Source organism: Mus pahari, chromosome 10 (genome assembly GCF_900095145.1).
Source record: "Mus pahari chromosome 10, PAHARI_EIJ_v1.1, whole genome shotgun sequence".
NCBI lineage: Eukaryota > Metazoa > Chordata > Mammalia > Rodentia > Muridae > Mus > Mus pahari.
Window position 1 is genome coordinate 97311808 of NC_034599.1, and position 17315 is coordinate 97329122.

The 17315-nt window shown below is 43.4% G+C and overlaps 2 protein-coding genes across 2 annotated transcripts in view; one reads left to right on the plus strand and one right to left on the minus strand.

Annotated features, from left to right (window-relative positions):
* Nucleotides 1-17315, plus strand: part of Acad11 (acyl-CoA dehydrogenase family member 11) — a 65858-nt gene that overhangs the window by 22567 nt on the left and 25976 nt on the right. Inside the window, exons 11-14 of the mRNA XM_021206098.2 lie at nt 762-839; nt 2083-2221; nt 6153-6260; nt 9190-9288. Of these exons, the coding sequence (XP_021061757.1) occupies nt 762-839; nt 2083-2221; nt 6153-6260; nt 9190-9288 (424 nt within the window). The remainder of the gene's footprint in view (nt 1-761; nt 840-2082; nt 2222-6152; nt 6261-9189; nt 9289-17315) is intronic.
* On the minus strand, nt 10140-14654 carry Ackr4 (atypical chemokine receptor 4). The gene is made up of 2 exons (XM_021206100.2): nt 14351-14654; nt 10140-11758 (listed from the first exon to the last, which is right to left on the minus strand). Exon 2 carries the CDS (start codon nt 11747-11749, stop codon nt 10697-10699), a length of 1053 nt encoding a protein of 350 aa, XP_021061759.1. The 5' UTR covers nt 11750-11758; nt 14351-14654; the 3' UTR covers nt 10140-10696.

The window sequence follows — 17315 nt, forward strand, 5'->3', positions numbered from 1 at the left end:
TCAGGAGGGACTGTGGGGTGGGGTGGGGTGGGGTTGTTTTTTTTTTTTTTTTTTTCTGAAGGAGTTACATGAGTTTTTGTACCAAGCTCTTTCCTCCAGAAGGACTGGTTTAGCTCCAGCCAACCGCTTGGGGCCACTGCCGGCAGGACATTGTAAACTTAGTTTGGGGGTGAGGCTTGAGGGCCGCACGGGTCTGGCATTTGGATCCCAGGCATGGTGAAGGCAGGTTTCAGGGCCTGACATTTCTGTCTTCTGTTTCACTGCAAACCGAGAGCTGGGTGAGGGTTCTCCCCATGCTGTGCCTCCAAAGGTGTGGATTTTCTGTGTGTTTCTCAGTTCTGTTTGTTCCCTCCTTGGGTTTTACTTCTCAAGCCTCCTGGCTTTGTTGGAACCAAAGTTCCAAATGCTCTGTCCAGCCCCTGGCCTTATCATAAGCCTGTGCCCTGCTGATGTGGCCCACTGAGAACCAAGGCCTAGGTCAGCCTCCATAGCCCGGAGGACAAACGTTAGCTCCCATCCTCCTGCCTGCCTGAAGGATGAAGCTGTTTTGTTGTTTTCTTCCAGAACAACTGTGCATTACTTAATATATCTTCACCCAGCCTTTTTAGTTGAGGGGTTTCTATGCCCACTGTGTACCATGTTGCTGGAGGCAGAATACGTAAACCTTGGGAATCAGATTATTACTGTCTAATATTGAGGCAATATCTGACATTGTGGCTTTGTGCTAACTTGGCCTAATCATTTTCCTTCACTGTCTTAAGGAAGTAGCTGAATACTATGCTCAAAGTGGAAACTCAGCAGAAAAGTGGGGACAGCCCTTAGTGATAGAAAAACTAAAGGTAAGAGAGACAAGAAGGTACGCAACATGGGGAACTGCGTGTTTGGGGGACCTTAATTATTGTCATTGTTGTGTAGATAAAGGAGAACTTGCATGATAATAACTTTTCCCTTTTCTTTATGGTCTTGATACATTGATCAGGCTGGATTCAACTTGTGGCAATCCTCCTGCCTCTGCTGCCCAAGTGCCTGGATGATAGGCATGATACCTCTGCTCCAGGAATAACTCTTTTGGGGGGGAGGGGTATTTGTTTTGTTTTGGTTTTTGTCTCTTGTTTTTCAAGTGTAGCCATGGCTGTTCTGGAATTTGATTTGTAGACCAGGCTGGCCTCAAACTCAAAGAGACTCACCTGCCTCAGTCTCCCCAGTGCCGGGGTTAAAGGCATATACCACTATGCCTGGCCATCAGAAATAAGTTTCTTAAAATAAAGGGTTTTCTTAACTGGGTTTTTAAATCTTATTTGTGGTGACCCACACCTGTAATTCAGCTAGCACTTGGGAGGGAAGCCGAGGCTGAAGGTGGGGGATTGCTGCAAGTTAGAGGCTAGCCTGGGCTACATAGTGAGCCAGAGCTGCAGTATGAGTCCCTTTGTAGCTAGAAAGGAAGCAAGGGGAGGGGGAGGGGAGGGAGTGGAAGGGGAAGGGGAAGGGGAAGGGGAAGAAGGGGAAGGGGAAGGGAGAAAAGAGCCTACTACCAAACCTGGCCTACTTGGCCTCCTGTCTGGCATTCTGACGCACTAGTCTCTTTATGCTGCTCCTTGCTAACCATCTCTGAAGTGAGCTGAGGCCAGAGCAGGCTGTGGGACACAGAGACTGGCCTCGGACTTAGTGGGAGAGCTCCCCTCTTGTCCACTCGAGGCCCTGGGTTTGTCCAGCAAGGAGCAAGGCCAAGCAGGACATTTGTGCAGTGTGGTGTCAGGTCACATGCAGGTAACGTGTTTTCAGATCTTACCTGCAATACATGTAAGCTTTACACTCAAATGTGTGTGGGGGTGGTTGTAACCATTCTGTTTGAATGAGAAGCATTGAAGTGTGCAAATTTAGTTTTAGAGCCAAGTCTAAGGGAGCCTGGAAAGCAAGACATTTCCTTAATATATTAAGCAACTGCTGACTATCAGTGAATTGCTATACAATGGAATAACATCCTTAAATGCTTTTAAATTTCAAAAAGCATTACCACCATAACTGTTTAAAATAACGTACTTTGTTTGGTAAATTGTAATCACTTGTCCATCCCCTTGACAGGAAATGGCCAAAGCAGAGGGCCTGTGGAATTTGTTCTTGCCAGCTGTGAGCGGTCTCAGCCAGGTGGACTATGCCTTAATTGCTGAAGAGACAGGAAAATGCTTTTTCGCTCCAGATGTTTTTAACTGTCAAGCGCCAGGTGACTACACATAGAGTTCTTTAACACTTTGAACAGGGTCTAAAATCTTCTTTTTTTTTTTTTATAAGGAAGGTTTTCCTATACAAAGTCATTCCCGTACAAATTTGAGTATAGTTTTACAGCAACTCCAAATACAAGTGGATTTGAGGTCCTCAGTGGGCTGTTCTTTTAATCAGTGTTATTACATTAAGAGTGCTGGTAGCCAGAAGTAGCCACCAAGAGGTGGCAGGACAGAAACAAAGGCAGCCTCCTGGGGAAGTTTCACACAATGGAGAGGCTGGGAGATGGACTAGTGGTAGAAATACCCAACCCCAACCAGGAAGTGCAGCCTTTACATGTAAAGGCCTTTGTTTCTGTCAGGGGCTCACAGCCATGTTACTAGAACACTGTAAACTCGATTGGCTGAATTTCCTATAATGTCCTGCTCAAGGGACTCAGAACTGCCTTTTATTATATGGCCCTGGTGTGAAGGCTCTCCCCAGAAGAGTTGGCACCATGTTGAGTCAACAGAAGGGGGTATGCAAGTGTAGTGGATCCCAGAGAGGAGTCCAGGCTTAGCAAAGTGGCTCACGCTAAACTGACTCCCTTGTGTGTTAAACTCAGGTCAGTTGATAGGCTTCTGATAGTGCTTATTCCTGGTCTAGTCTCCCTTCCGTCTGCACCAGTTTCTCAAGTCTCTGCCGCCCTGCGCTGTAAACAGTCAAGAGGCTACGGTAAGAAAAACGTCCTCAGTGTCTGACGATCTTACCCCAAACCTACCATGCTTTATGGCACACTGCATATGCTGTGTGATTTTATGTAAAAGGAAATGAACTGGAAATCCTGAAGTTCAAAGCTTTTTTTTTTAAAGATTTATTTATTTATCTATTTATTTATTATATGTAAGTACACTGTAGCTGTCTTCAGACACTCTAGAAGAGGGAGTCAGATCTCGTTATGGATGGTTGTGAGCCACCATGTGGTTGCTGGGATTTGAACTCAGGACCTTCGGAAGAACAGTTGGGTGCTCTTACCCGCTGAGCCATCTCACCAGCCAAGTTCAAAGCTTTTTTTCCCTACTCTTCCTAATAAGACATGCCTTATGTTGCCATCCAACATGTAGCATGTATAGTTGCACACACGGGTTTGTAGGTCAATGGATACATATTACTATATTATATTTTATATATATATTATATATAAATATATATTATATTTATCTAACACAAGTCTAATGAAACTACCTTTCCTTACTACATGTGACATTCATTAGGTTTCTAGACCTAATGTATTAGTTTTGTTCTGTTTTTAGAGTGTGTTAGACATATTCTACTATGTAGAGTTGTGGCACAGAAATGGGCCATACATAATGTGCCAAGTTTGGCTACTGAAGCTTGCTTGCAGTCCTGCTGTGGTCTCTCCACTTCATTTTTGAAGTCACTTGTCACCAGACACTCATGGGGGTTTTCCTAAGATTGAAATGTCACAAGTCTGTTAGTTGTTCTGCTTAAGTAATACCTCGGATTGTTGATGATTTAAAATTAGTTTTTGACTAAGAAATGACTAAGCAATTCTCTCAAGCAGAAAGATAAGGAAAACCAAGAAACCAAGAGTCTCCTTTTGAGGTAGAACTGTTACAGAGGCCTGGGATGCTGCATGCTGGGGTGTGTTTCCCGGCAGACTAACAGAGGTGTGGCCAGTGTTGACTGCATTCTGCCAGAGGATCCTTAAGCCAGATGATTGACTTTTACCTAGTTCCCAAGCTTAGAAAACTGGCACACCCTTCCAGTTTGTCTTTCTGTTTCTTCCCTTCAAAAATCTGTACAATGTTGTGTATTGGAGTGCTGAAATAGCTATTTTAATTTCCAAACCTGTGACTACAATAATTTAGGGCCTTTGAGCTGATTTTTTAAAAATAGACTTTTCCCCAAACTGTAAATAAAAAAATTTGTCAGTTTGTAAAACTGATAACTTCGTATTCTTTCTCTTTTAAGGAGGATCTCATGTAGCCCATGCTGTCCTCACATTTAATAAGTAGCCAAGAATAATCTTGAAATCCTGACCCTCTGCCTCCATCCGACCCCTACATCCAAATGCTAGGGTTACCAATGTGTGCCATTACTCTCAGCTTAATTTTGAAAAATTTCAATTCTTTATTTTGTTTGAACTATAACAAGTAACACCAAATTTCAAACAAGTAAAGAAAACAGATAATCCATTCTGTTGATTATAATTGAGGACTTTTCCCTTGCTTAAAAACAATGTTGGATTTTTTTGTTTGTTTGTTTGTTTTGTTTTGTTTTTTCAAGACAGGGATTAAAGGCGTGCGCCACCACGCCCGGCAGGAACCCTGTTCTTCTTGATTCAGTATTAGTATCTAAACAGAATAAAGGTGTATTTTTTAAAGGATTGTTTTCTTTTTTTTTTTTTAAAGATTTATTTATTTATTATATGTAAGTACACTGTAGCTATCTTCAGACACTCCAGAAGAGGGAGTTAGATCTTGTTATGGGTGTTTGTGAGCCACCATGTGGTTGCTGGGATTTGAACTCCGGACCTTTGGAAGAGCAGTCGGGTGCTCTTACCCACTGAGCCATCTCACCAGCCCAAAGGATTGTTTTAAAATTAAAAAAAAAACAACCTGTTATTTATGTGTGTGCATGCCTATGTGTATGCAGGTGTCCTGAAAAGGAAGTGAGACCCCTGGAGCTGGAGTTACAGACTATTGTGAGCCGCCTGATATCGTGGTGGGCACTGAACTAGATCTTCTGCAAGAGCAGGAAGCACCCTTAGCCCCCAAGCCATCTCTCTAGCACTTGCCAATACATCTTGTTTGATTTATAATTGTCAGTTTTCATCAGCATTTGAGCAACCATCCTCTAAGTCCCAGAAGGTGACACCGAAAACCTTCCTTAAAATCTCCAGAAGATTCCGTCAGAATTCTAAGAACATTTCACAGGAATGGAAATCAAAGCAGAGAGAGCACCTTGCTCACAATAAACTGAGCTCTTTCTCTCCTGTGAGACTGGTAGATGGGTGGTGGTGGGGTGCTGACTGCCACCGCTAGACACCCACTGCTCAGGACTGCAGTGGATCGAGTGCATCCTCCAGGGAGTCTGCTTCCCTGTGGGGCAGGGTTTTTGTCTTTTACAGAGGAAAGGGTGTGCCAGGTAAGATCTATCTTAGAGCACATGCCTGTAATCCCGGCATTAATGAGGCAGAAGCAGGAGTTTGATGCCAGCCAGGGCTACACCGAGAAAACCTGACTCAGAAACAAACTGCACAAACAAGCTGTAAAATGGATCCCTGAGTTCTGAGTTCGAGGCCTGCCTGGTCTACAGAATGAGTTCCAGGACAGCCAGGGACACACAGAGAAACCCTGTCTGGAAAAAACAAAAACAAACAAACAAACCAAGCTACAAAAGATGGATAAGAATTGCTGCAGTTGAGGGCAAAGAGGTCTCTCAGAGTGGGTGAGTTCAGAGAGGTTCCTGCAGAGAACACAGCTCATAAGCAGTTTACTTACCCACGACTAGCAGACTTTCACAGAGGCCTGGCTTAACATGTGTGCCCGAGGAACAGCATGCACACTTAGGAGCTGGAAGCTCGGTATAGAACATCAGTTCCTCTCCAGGAGCTCGGGAGACACAGCATGCAGTCATAGCAGGCAGAGTTTAAGCCAGCAATGGCTACTTCAGTCCTAATTGAGGTAGACCTCTGTAAAGCCGATGGAATGAACTGAGCAAGCATCCAAGATTCAGAAAAAGTTAAAGAAATATGAACCGAATGCCATGTAATACAGCATCACCATTGAATGTTATATTTAATGTGCATTGCAGAATATTTTCATCAACAAACACTTTCTTTAAAAGCATATTGTTGGCATTATCTTCCTAAGTGTGGATTTAGGACTGGTAGGTTCAAAGGTCAAACATTTCGTTCTCACTTGCAGACACAGGCAACATGGAAGTACTGCACCTGTATGGCAGCGAGCAACAGAAGAAGCAGTGGCTGGAGCCTCTCCTACGTGGAGATATCACCTCCGTCTTCTGTATGACAGGTAGGAACAAGTCTCGGCCTCATCACCATCCTGGGCTTAGTGTGGATGATGGACTGAAGTAGTGTGGGATGTAGGTCGGCTGTAGCCAACTTTGCCTACAGCCAGAAATGTGTTTGAGTCTGGTTTGGAATGCTGGCATCCTTACACATTCAGGATAAAACGCTCTTCTCCTGCAGGAGGGTTCCAGATATATTCTAGTAGTCCGCTTCAGCATCAGCAATTGGGTGATGTCTTTTAAATTACATTGTTTCTGCAGTTGCTGTGCCTTGATAGTCACTTTTGTGATATTTATATGAATATAAACTACTCACCTATTTCATAACCCTAGAAAAACAGAACTCAGACCTATGAAAAGTTTACTGAAACCACAGTGTAGAACAGAAAGCCAGGGGCATGCTGAGAAGAAAGGTGTCAGCACACTTGTGCTCTGGAAAAAGTAATTCAAAAGTTCCTTTAAAGACGAAAATTATCTTCTCAAATGAATTTTAAATTAAATTCAGTTTGCTTTGGTCATAATATGACCTTTCACCAATGGCCAGATTTTATTATTTTCTACAACTGTTTATATAATAACAAAGTTCTTTCTACTTGAATCATCAAAGGGCATGTATTAAACCCCTACAGAATGATGTCATGACAGTGTTTACAAAGCACCAAGCTAAGGTCATGAAATAAGACTTCCACCTCTATTTCTGAAAACAGCATCTGGAGCTTTAGAACAAAATGCATGAAGTACCCAAGGTCTCCCTTCAAGGAGCAGGGGAGGTCTGGGGACATGGCTTGGCCTGTGCATTGTTTGCCACACAAGTATGTGACCTGATTTCCATTCCCAGAATCCACATAAAAAGTCTGTTGTTGTAACACACAATTGTAATCACAGTACTGGTGGGTGCAGGAAACAGGAAGATCCTTGAGATCCTTTTCACAAACTGCAAGGGATGCTGAATGAAAAGACCATGACCAGAATTCTATACCTATCTAAACTATCCACTTTTGTGAGAGTAGAATAAGCATACACACCAATGAGTAAGATTTGATAATTTACTTAGTATATACTTTTTTTCTCAAAGAGTTAAGAATCTAATCAAGCAAACTGAAGGAACAAATTTAAAAAAAAGGAAGACAAAATATTTTTTAAAAATAGTATATTTTACACTGAAATTTGCCTATAAAACAATCAGTCCAGACTGGAGAAGAAACACTGGTGTCCATAGAGGTCTCTGAAAAAAAAAAAAAGCCAGTCTACAGAATTAAAGGCACATATGCTGGAGTGAAAGCTTATAAAAGCAAATGGTTCAATTAGAAAATAGCAATTAGCTGGGCATGGTGGCGCATGCCTTTAATCCCAGCACTTGGGAGGCAGAGGCAGGCGGATTTCTGAGTTCGAGGCCAGCCTGGTCTACAGAGCTATACAGAAAAACCCTGTCTCAAAGAAAAAAAGAAAGAAAGAAAGAAAGAAAGAAAGAAAGAAAGAAAGAAAGAAAGAAAGAAAGAAAGAAAGAAAGAAAGAAAATAGCAATTAGAAACTGTAAAATATCTAGTGCACACATGAACCACAGCCCCAATTCAAAACAAACTATACTGTGGAATGATTTGAGGTGTTAGGAAGCTGAACTAACAGACCTCAACAGTAGAGTGTCTTTGGAGAAGCCAGGTGTACTGCTATAGTGCACTGCTACAGAGGCTCATGGAATCTAGCAGGACACTCGGGCCAACACTGAACAGTCCTCACCCAGTGTGAGTGCTAAGTGCTGGTTTTGAAAGTTCAGGGTCACTCTGGGTCAATTGTAAGTGTGGTCACAGGAGAGAAACCAATGCTAGTGACCTGGGACATGCACAGGGATAAGCTGTAGTTGACACAGGGACGAAGGAAGGAAGGGATAAAGATAGGAAAAGAGGAGAAAGAATTCAGGACCTTACACTACAGAAGGGAGCTTGAAGAGACATCATTACACAGGTATCAGAACTCTAAACTGCATTTAAAGTTTCTCTGTGGCTATAGCTCTGGCTGTCCTGGAACTCTCTCTGTAGACCAGGCTGGCTTCGAACTCACAGAGATCTGCCTGCTTCTGCTTCCGGAGTGCTGGGATTAAAGGTATGCACCACCACACCCAGTACTGAAGTTAGCCACTTTTAGCCAATCTAGCCAATCACCAAGTACCAGGCCAATACCAGCCAATGACAGATCCTGTCTCCAAAGGGACGGGGTGGGGGGAGGGCAGGGAAAGCCCAGGGTGGAAAAGAACCTGAGGAGAAATGACAACTAAATTGTGAGTTGTGTCCATATACACACATGTTTCAATATGTGAACACACTAATACATACATAGTCATGTATACGCGCAAACCCAGAAATAAATAAAGAATCACAAGAGCCATATAGGAACAAGGAGAGAGCTTGCTGATTCCTAACTGCCATACAGTGAGCAGAACTTACAGGCGGGTTAGGGTTCTGTACAGAAAGCTTCTGGGGACCTAAGTGGTAAGAAGATTTGAATGTTGCGAGTGTGGCCTGGCCAACACATTCCCAGTAGCACTTACAAGGCACAGAGAGAACGTGTTAATAACAGTAGAGAAACCCAGCCTGCCTGTAGTAAAAGCAAACTCCCACTGTGGAAAGTCAAAGTCAGTGTTTTTATCTATTTTGGGTTATTAGAAAGATGAGGAGTTAGTTGCAGGCGTACTCAGACGTGAGCAAAGGCGCGAGGAACACAGTTGTCAGTACCGACTCTACGCCTCGTCCCTCCATCTTCCCACTCATACGCATTGAATGCTTATACCATCTATATTCGGAAAAGACCAAGGGAGAAGGATAATAATTATAATAAAAAAAGTGTGCCTCTGTCCTCAAAGAATTTGTCCTTTCTAAGCCGCTTTGGCTAGGGACTGATTTCTGCCCGCTTGTAAACCAAACCATTGTTCCTTTCTAGAGCCCAATGTCTCATCAAGCGATGCCACGAACATTGAATGCACCATCCAGAGAGATGGAGGTGGCTATATAGTTAACGGCAAGAAGTGGTGGAGCAGCGGTGAGTGCTCTCTGTGGACTGTCACCCCACTGTTGGGCGGTGCCGGGGGTTCCCACTCACTGCCGCCTCCGTGGTGATGCTTTCTGTGGTCTGTCACCCCATTGCTAGGGCAGTGGTGATTCTCCCTGTGGCTCTGTCACCCCATTGTTGGGTGGTTCTGGGTTTCCCACACACTGCTGCATGAGCACAGCTATCAATTCTGCCTCTGAAACAATTACCAAACTTAGAAACAGTACCAAGAGAAAGGTAATTTGATAAGTTGTGGGGTCTGGGGTGTCCCATGGTGGTAGAACACAAGCTTAGCATGTGTTTTGGGTTCAGTCTTAATTATCAGTGACAATGGTACATGTGTTACATATTTTATTGCCTAATTACAGGTGTTTAAGTGAAAAATAACCATTATACATAGGATAGTATATTTGTTCACCAGTTCTCAGTAATGGGCCAACAAACATGGGCAATTTCTTTAGGAAGTTATAAACTTAGACTCTAGATAACAATGATTTTTTTAAGGCTGGGTTCTAGAATATGTGTGATGAACCCAGAGATGTATTTGGATAATTTTCTTTGGTGACATCATGAAAGCAAATTGCATGGATAGGAACTTACCAGGATGTGTGAACATCTTTATGTTTGGCCTTTTTCTTTAACTGCCATTCTTTCTCACATGTTCTATTATAAAATTGCTTATAAATTATAAAACAAACAAAAAATAAAAAGAGTAAGTTTTGTTGTGATTATTTAACCATTGGAATTTTGCAAAAAGAACTTATTAAATTTTAAATAATTACAAATAATTATAAATTTCTCTTAGTGTAAGTTTCTTTATTAATTGGTTTTAGGTTGCCAGGCTCACAGCATAATGTTTCCTCTTCTAACTTTTTATTGTGAAGTTGTTTACTCACAGGAAGTTACAGAGATTGTACAGGATGGTCCTGGGCACGCATTACCCAGGGTTTTATATTACAGAATTACAGTTGCTGTCAGATTTGAATAACCACCACTGTGGTGAAGATGCAAAACGCCCCTTCCCACACACACACACACACACATACACACACACACACACACAGAGCCCACACACACAGACTTCCTCTTTGTGGCACAATGTGTTTCTCCCTCCTGCCAAGCTGTTTTCCTGTCATTAGCTTTAGTTTCCACACTTTGCCCACTTGTTTACTCTCTGGCGTCTGTCTTCCTTACCCCACCCCCACCCCTTACTCCTTCTTTGTTATACATTGCAACAACAGTATTTGGAGTTTGATGGTTGAGTCTCGGTGTAGCACAAATATTTTATTTGAGGAGGAAACATCACTCGTGTGTGTGTGTGTGTGTGTGTGTGTGTGTGTGTGTGTGTGTGTGTGTGTTGTGTCTAAGCAAAAAGCAGAGGCAGAGAGCAGTTTTATATTTAAATGGTAAAAGAACTGGTTGGCTCCGTAGGACCCTCAGAATCAAAAGGAATTTCCTCCACGTTTCGTCTCTGTCTTCTCCAGGATCCATATTTCTTGGCCACTTTCATGATATAGTTTTTGAAAGAGGCCCCCATGAAGACATACAGGATGGGGTTGAGGCAGCTGTGGAAGAGCGCTATGCTCTCTGTGACTTGGATGGCAACATCCATGCGCTTGCTCATATCGCAGTTGGTGATCAGCAGATAGATGGCATCTATGGCTTGGCAGAACTTAACAACGTTATAGGGCAGCTGGGTGACAATGAAAACAACCACCACCATGAGCAGAACCCTGAGAGGCCGAGACTTTTTAATGTTGGGCATCTTGATGAGCGCCCTGGCGGTAATGGCATAGCACACGCCCATGATGAGAAATGGGACCACAAAGCCAATGCCGATTTCCAGCATCTGAATGGATGCTTTCAGGGATGTTCCTAGGTGGTGGGGAAAGATGGGAGTGCACCTAGCATTCTGATTCACTGTGTAAAAAACCAGCTGGGGTATGCTCAGCAAGATGGCAGCCATCCACACACAGCAACAGATGATCCAACAGGGTCTCCCTGCTCCTGATTGGCTGGGGGCCTTCGTGATTGCCCAGTATCTGTCAATGCTGATACAAGCCAGGAACTGCATCCCAGAGACAAAGTTTACCGTGTACAGGGCTGACGTTACTTTGCACATCATTTTGCCTAGAATCCATCCATGAACTGCATTAACTGCCCAGAAAGGCAGCGTGATCAGAAGCAACAAGTCTGCTACAGCCAGGTTCAGAATGTACACATCGGTCTTGGTCCTCTGTTTCTTGTAATAGGCGTAGATTGCCACTACTACGGAGTTTCCTGCGAGCCCAGTGACAAAGGCTACCGTGAAGAAGGCAGGCAGGAAGACTTTTGCAAACTGCCTGACCTCTTCTTTTATGCAGATCACTTCATACTGGCTGTAGTCGTGAGTGTAGTTCATCTCATTCTCCTCATAGTAGTATTCCACTGACTGGTTCTGCTCCAGAGCCATGGCACCAAGCTGGATGACAAGAAGAACACAGAGCACCCCATTCAGCATTGCATAAAAGGAAGCGGCTTTTGCCCAGTACATGGCTTGTGTTTTCTCTAGAGAGTAGAGTGTGGCTGTCACTTGTGTGAGCCTAGCTCTCACGTGTTGGAAATGGTGTTGGTTCATGGTCAACAGACAGTATCCCAGCCCTTAGTCACTAAATCCTAGGTAAACTTTAAGACTTTTAAGTAATATGAGTTGCTTTGTGTTTTTGTATGCATTTGTGTGTGTTCACATGTGTAGGTATGATTGCACATGTGTGTGCATGTATCTAGAGGTTGAAGATGATTAGATTACTCTCTCCTCATTTATTGAGGTTAGGTCTCTCAGTTGAACCCAGAGCTCACCAGCAGAGCTGTTCTGACTAGCCAGCTTGCTACAAACATCTATTCTGCCCCTTGTAAGTGTTGGAGCTATGGGTGGGCTGCAGTGTCCACCCTCATTGACATACATACTGGAGACCCAAATGTTCATCCTCACACTTGTGCAGCAAGCACTTTAATCATGGAGCCACCTTACCCAGTCTGGATTATAATACAAAATTTAAGCAAAGAGCAGAAGATATGTTGCAGTTTTATAAATGTAACTAAGTCTTGTGGAATATATCTATAATAAATTAAAATGAGTTATTTTATGTATTTGAAAAAGAAATGTTTTAATTTTTTATTCTGGAGTTACTTATAATTTTAATTTAAATAAATCAGCTTGTCATTGGCACGGAGTCACTGGTTGCCTTTGCTATAAGAAAGCCTCATTAGCTAGCTTTCCTCCTAAGCCTGACAGTACTTGTGTCCCCTGGTCCCTCTAAACTGAAAACTGGCACCATCTTTAACTTCTTGCTTACCTAGATTCCTGAGTTCCAGTTAGTCTGTAAGATCACTGGCAATCTTCCTGCTTTAGCCTCCTCAGTGCACACACACACACACACACACACATACACACACATACACACACACACACACACACCACTTAATACTGCTGTCTTTCTATCTGCAATCTGACTGTTGTTTGTCCAAGTTGGTAAGAAACCAACTGTTTGTCCAAAACATTCTTCTTGGTATTGTGCCTCTAATTTGCCATTCTACCACTGTCTTTCTTAGCTCTTTGCCTGGAAGGCACTTACTTCATTTTCCCAGAGAAGGACATACCGAAAGCTCCTTGGAATGGTACCCAAGGCTCCCTCCTGCCACCGCCTCCTCCCCGTGCTCCACACAGTAGACATACTTCGCTGAGTTGCCAGCTGTTGCTGACACACTCTGCCATGCCATGACACGCCTCTCCTGCTCTCACCTACCCTGTACCCAGCACTGTTTGCTGCTCTCCCACTGAGAGTAAGTTAGCTTGGATTTTTCCTCCCCAGAAGACTCTCAAGCAAAGATTTGACTCCATCCTGTGGGGAAAATGGATTTCTGAGCCCTAAGCCTGGAGCCTGACAGTTTGAGTTCTGGCTGCGACTGAAGCTTCCTTAGCATGCCTGGGATACTCTTAACTGTTCACTAAATATTTGTCAGGCTCCAAAGGTTTTGCCACCTCATATAAAGCTGTTATTGCAGAATGGATGGACAATATGTTTCCTGTCTCACACTCAGGAATCACACACTGGCTACTAACACTGCAGTGTACAAGAAAAGCTTGCCCAGAATTCACAAGTCTAATATGAATATTATAATGACTTTCCATGTTTTTATTACAGTTGGTTTTGTTTTTTGTTTGTTGTTGGGTTTTGTTTTGTTTTGTTTTTTAGCATCTCTATCTTGAGTTGACTATTTTTATCCCCCCAAAACTCGGATCTTACAGAATCAATCATGAAAACAGTATTTTCAAAACAGTACAAGAAAGAACATTCAGCTTCCAAAACAAAGGTCTTAAAGCTGCTAACTCTTCTCTGAATGAGTAAAGCGCAGAGGAGGCTCCCTGGGGGAATGTGGTCCCCAGGGATTGTCTGTATTGTGCAGAAACTCAGCACCTCAGTCTGCAAGGACTGTTCATAATTAAAGGTGTCTCAAAAGCTCTGTCAAGGAAGACTTCTGCAGCCTCCACGGTTTATGCATTAATTGCTAACACAATATAAGCTTTGTTCATTCCTGTTATCCAGAAATCTTCAACTTGATGTCGAAGAGCAATAGAGCCAAATAAAATATAAGGATGAGCATTTGAGAGAAAGGATGATTTTCTAACAGTGTAAGAAAGTTAGAATAGGAAGAGACTATTTGCAGCGAGCACCCTTCTGCAGACATGTCGGAAGACTTCTAAATGCTTTTAACAATCATTTTAAGGACAAAAGAAAATTATTTTAAAGAATGGAAAGCAATGATCTGGTAAACCCTGTCTGCTCCCTGACAACGTGGCACAGATCAGCACTGGCATTGAAAATAGCATTTTTGTCCTGGTACATTCATGGACAGTGTAAAGATGGTTTTAGTAGGTACATGTAAATGTTTAAACTCTCCTGCACCAAGTCCCCCACCCTCCACTAAGCTAAAAATCTTTGGGCTTAAAAAAAAAAAAAATTCAGAAATGCACATTCAGATCAAAAGGAGGGGGGAAAAAGAAGGCACCAACCTGTTTAAGCTGGGAGAGGTGCCTTCTGGAGCGCAGAGGAAATCAGAGGACCTCTCTGAGTCAGGCAACTCTTGTTTTCTATTTTACACCCCGCCTTTATCTTGGATCCAAGAGAGCTTTCCTGAAACGTAGCCTCCTCCGGAGCACTTGATTAAGTGCTCTGTAAAACCTTCCTGTGGAGTCCATCCAAATTCCTAAATGTCCTGGGGTACAGATGGAAGGAGTTCCAGTTTGGCTCCCAAACTGCAGGATGGTCCGTTTCCACTCAGCTGAAGGGAACAAGAGAGTGCCTGTGGTTCACCAACCCCGGTCAGCCCAGAGAGAGACACTGACTGCATCCAGTGCCCAGAGGCCCTGCCCAGGGGAGTGAGGTTGGGGGTGGTGGGGGGAGTGGGGAGGGAGTGGAGAAGCTCCAGAAATATGTGACTAAGTTATTTGTCTAAGAGAGAAAACTAAAATGATTTTAACCCATGAAGTTATCTTTCTGAAAAACCAAATCAGGCAGTTACAACAGGACTTACTGATTCCATTCAATGCGATTTCAGTTTCCTATTTTACTGGAGCAGAGCCCTGGTGGCTCACTGCAGGATTCTCTTTGTGGTCCGAAGTGTTCGTTTCTCATTTCTCATGGTTTTCTCCTGTTTGCTTAGAACCTTTTCCTCAAGGGCCAGATGCAAACCTCAAAACTCCTGTGTGTGGAGAGGCCATTTTCCCAGGCTGCCAAACAAGTGCACCTCAGAGAAGGAAGAGGGTTTCAGTAGACTGAGGCCTCAGAGGCTCACCACATTTGCATACCATTGTCCCATTTTCTCATGCAAAGCTGACCTTGGTATCCACCTGCAGAAGTTATTTTAGATCCTAGTCTTTTCTTTTCCCTCAGTGATTGTTCATGCAAAATAACTCATTACTATGTGCCCTCACCTTTATCTCCCCCAGGGTATGTCTGGGAGTCAAGGTAGCCTGGACCTGTGTAGCTGATAGGAAGCATCCTCCCAGCGCAGCTAAAACAGCTTAGCTCTAGGTTTGTGCCATTCGCCGAGGTATAAGGAACCATAGTCAATGCTAAGCATCAAAGTGAAGTTACTGAAAGAGAAGTTCCTAACAGAGGCATAGAGTCTGTGCTTCTGAGCAGGGGCTAATGCCATTTGTTTTCTTCGCTAATGATTGTAGGTGTCTTGCCTGCCTGTGTGTCTGTGTACCACACATCTGCAGTCAGATCTGCTGAAACTGGAGCCACAATTGTGAGCTGCCTTATGGGGGCTGGGAATTGACCCAAGTCCTCTCAAAGAGCAGTCAGTGTTCCCAACTGCTGAGCCATCTCCCCAGGCCCAAGCTAGTACAGTTTTACTAGGGAGATACAAGCACATCCATGACTAGGTAAAGACAGTGTAGGGTTAGGGTGGTTTAGCTGGTAGAGTGCAGGCCTAGCCTGGGTTCAGTCCTCAGTCCCCCATAAGCAAGGTATACTGACTCATAGCTGGAATCCCAGCACTTTGAGGCCAGACTGGACTGGGCTCTTTGAGACCTGGTCTCGAAGAGAGAGGAAAGAAAGGGAAGGGAAGAAGAGAGGAGAAAAATATTTGAGATACACACACACACACACACAGAGAGAGAGAGAGAGAGAGAGAGAGAGAGAGAGAGAGAGAGAGAGAGAGAGAGAGAATAGACTTCTACTCAGCCATAAAGCAGAAGGACATGTCATTTTTAGGGAACTAGAAAGAGTTATGATTATTTCAAGCAAGATTAACTAGACCTAAAAAAAAAACAAAAACAATATCTCTTATATATAGACTCTGAAGGTCAATGGGGGAGTATCTGGGAAGAGGTAGAGAACCAGTGAAAGAGGAGAACAGGAATGGAAAATCGGGGTGACTGGTTAAAGCACATGATTATACAGGATCATCTGCCCAGGGAATAGTGTCGCCCACAGTGGGCCAGACCTTCCTACGTCCATTAACAATGGAAAGGTCTCCTGCAGACACGCCCATTAGCATATTTCAATCTGATCTGGGAAATCTTCCCCTGAGACTCCTTCTCAGACATCTCTGGGCTTTGTCAGGGTGACAGCCAAAACTATCTAGGATGTTCTCAACGTACCTCACACCCCACTCTTAGTACTTCATAATAGTTTCTATCTCCCACAGCTGTCTTGTACTCTGTATTTTAAGCATTTATGATGGTAACTTCCTCATGATGCCAGCCTGTCAGATAATAAACTCACGAAGCAGTGAATCAGTCAGTTTGTTTTGGTACCAGAGCTAAAGTTCTTACTTATATGTTCAATATTAGGCTTTTTCCATTTTATCATGCTATCTCTGACACATTTCTGGTATCCCATGATGCTGCCTGCTATGTAGTCTTAATATTGTTCTGTGTGTGCTTGAATGTCTCCTCCTAATCCTTATTTACCCTACCCAAAGAAACTATATTCTTATAATTTGGATTCCTGTCTTTTGAACCAGTTGTAATTCTGTAATAATCTTTTACAGCTTTTGATTTAAAAAAAAAAAATATTTTCTTCCAACTTGAGCCCTCAGGCCATAAAGGGCTTCTGGCATGACACTCTGAGTCCACCTGCGTATGAGTCATGGTGAAGAGACCCCTGGCTCTGCTGGGCTTTCATTTCTTCAGATACAACTAGACTTGGTGGTGACAGGAAATTTCGACAAGATATGAAAAGTAGCTGGGTGTGGTTACTCAGGCTTGGAATCCCAGCAATCCAGATGCTGAGGCAAGGATCACTAGTCAGGACTGTTCAGTGGCAGCCTGACTCAAACCAAAAGCAATTAAATAATGACCAAATAAGGAAGAAAGAAAGGGCAGTGACATGAAGTGAGAGGGTGGAGAAGAGCATCCCCACTGTGAGCGTACTCAGAGCACTTGATGTTTGTCCCACTGTGAGCATCCTCAGAGCATTAGATGTTTGTCCCACTGTGAGCATCCTCAGAGCACTTGATGTTTGTCC

Bases quoted from the DNA above. Each gene is read 5' to 3' on its own strand.
- Ackr4 (XM_021206100.2), bottom strand. From the start codon at position 11,749: ATGGCTCTGGAGCAGAACCAGTCAGTGGAATACTACTATGAGGAGAAT.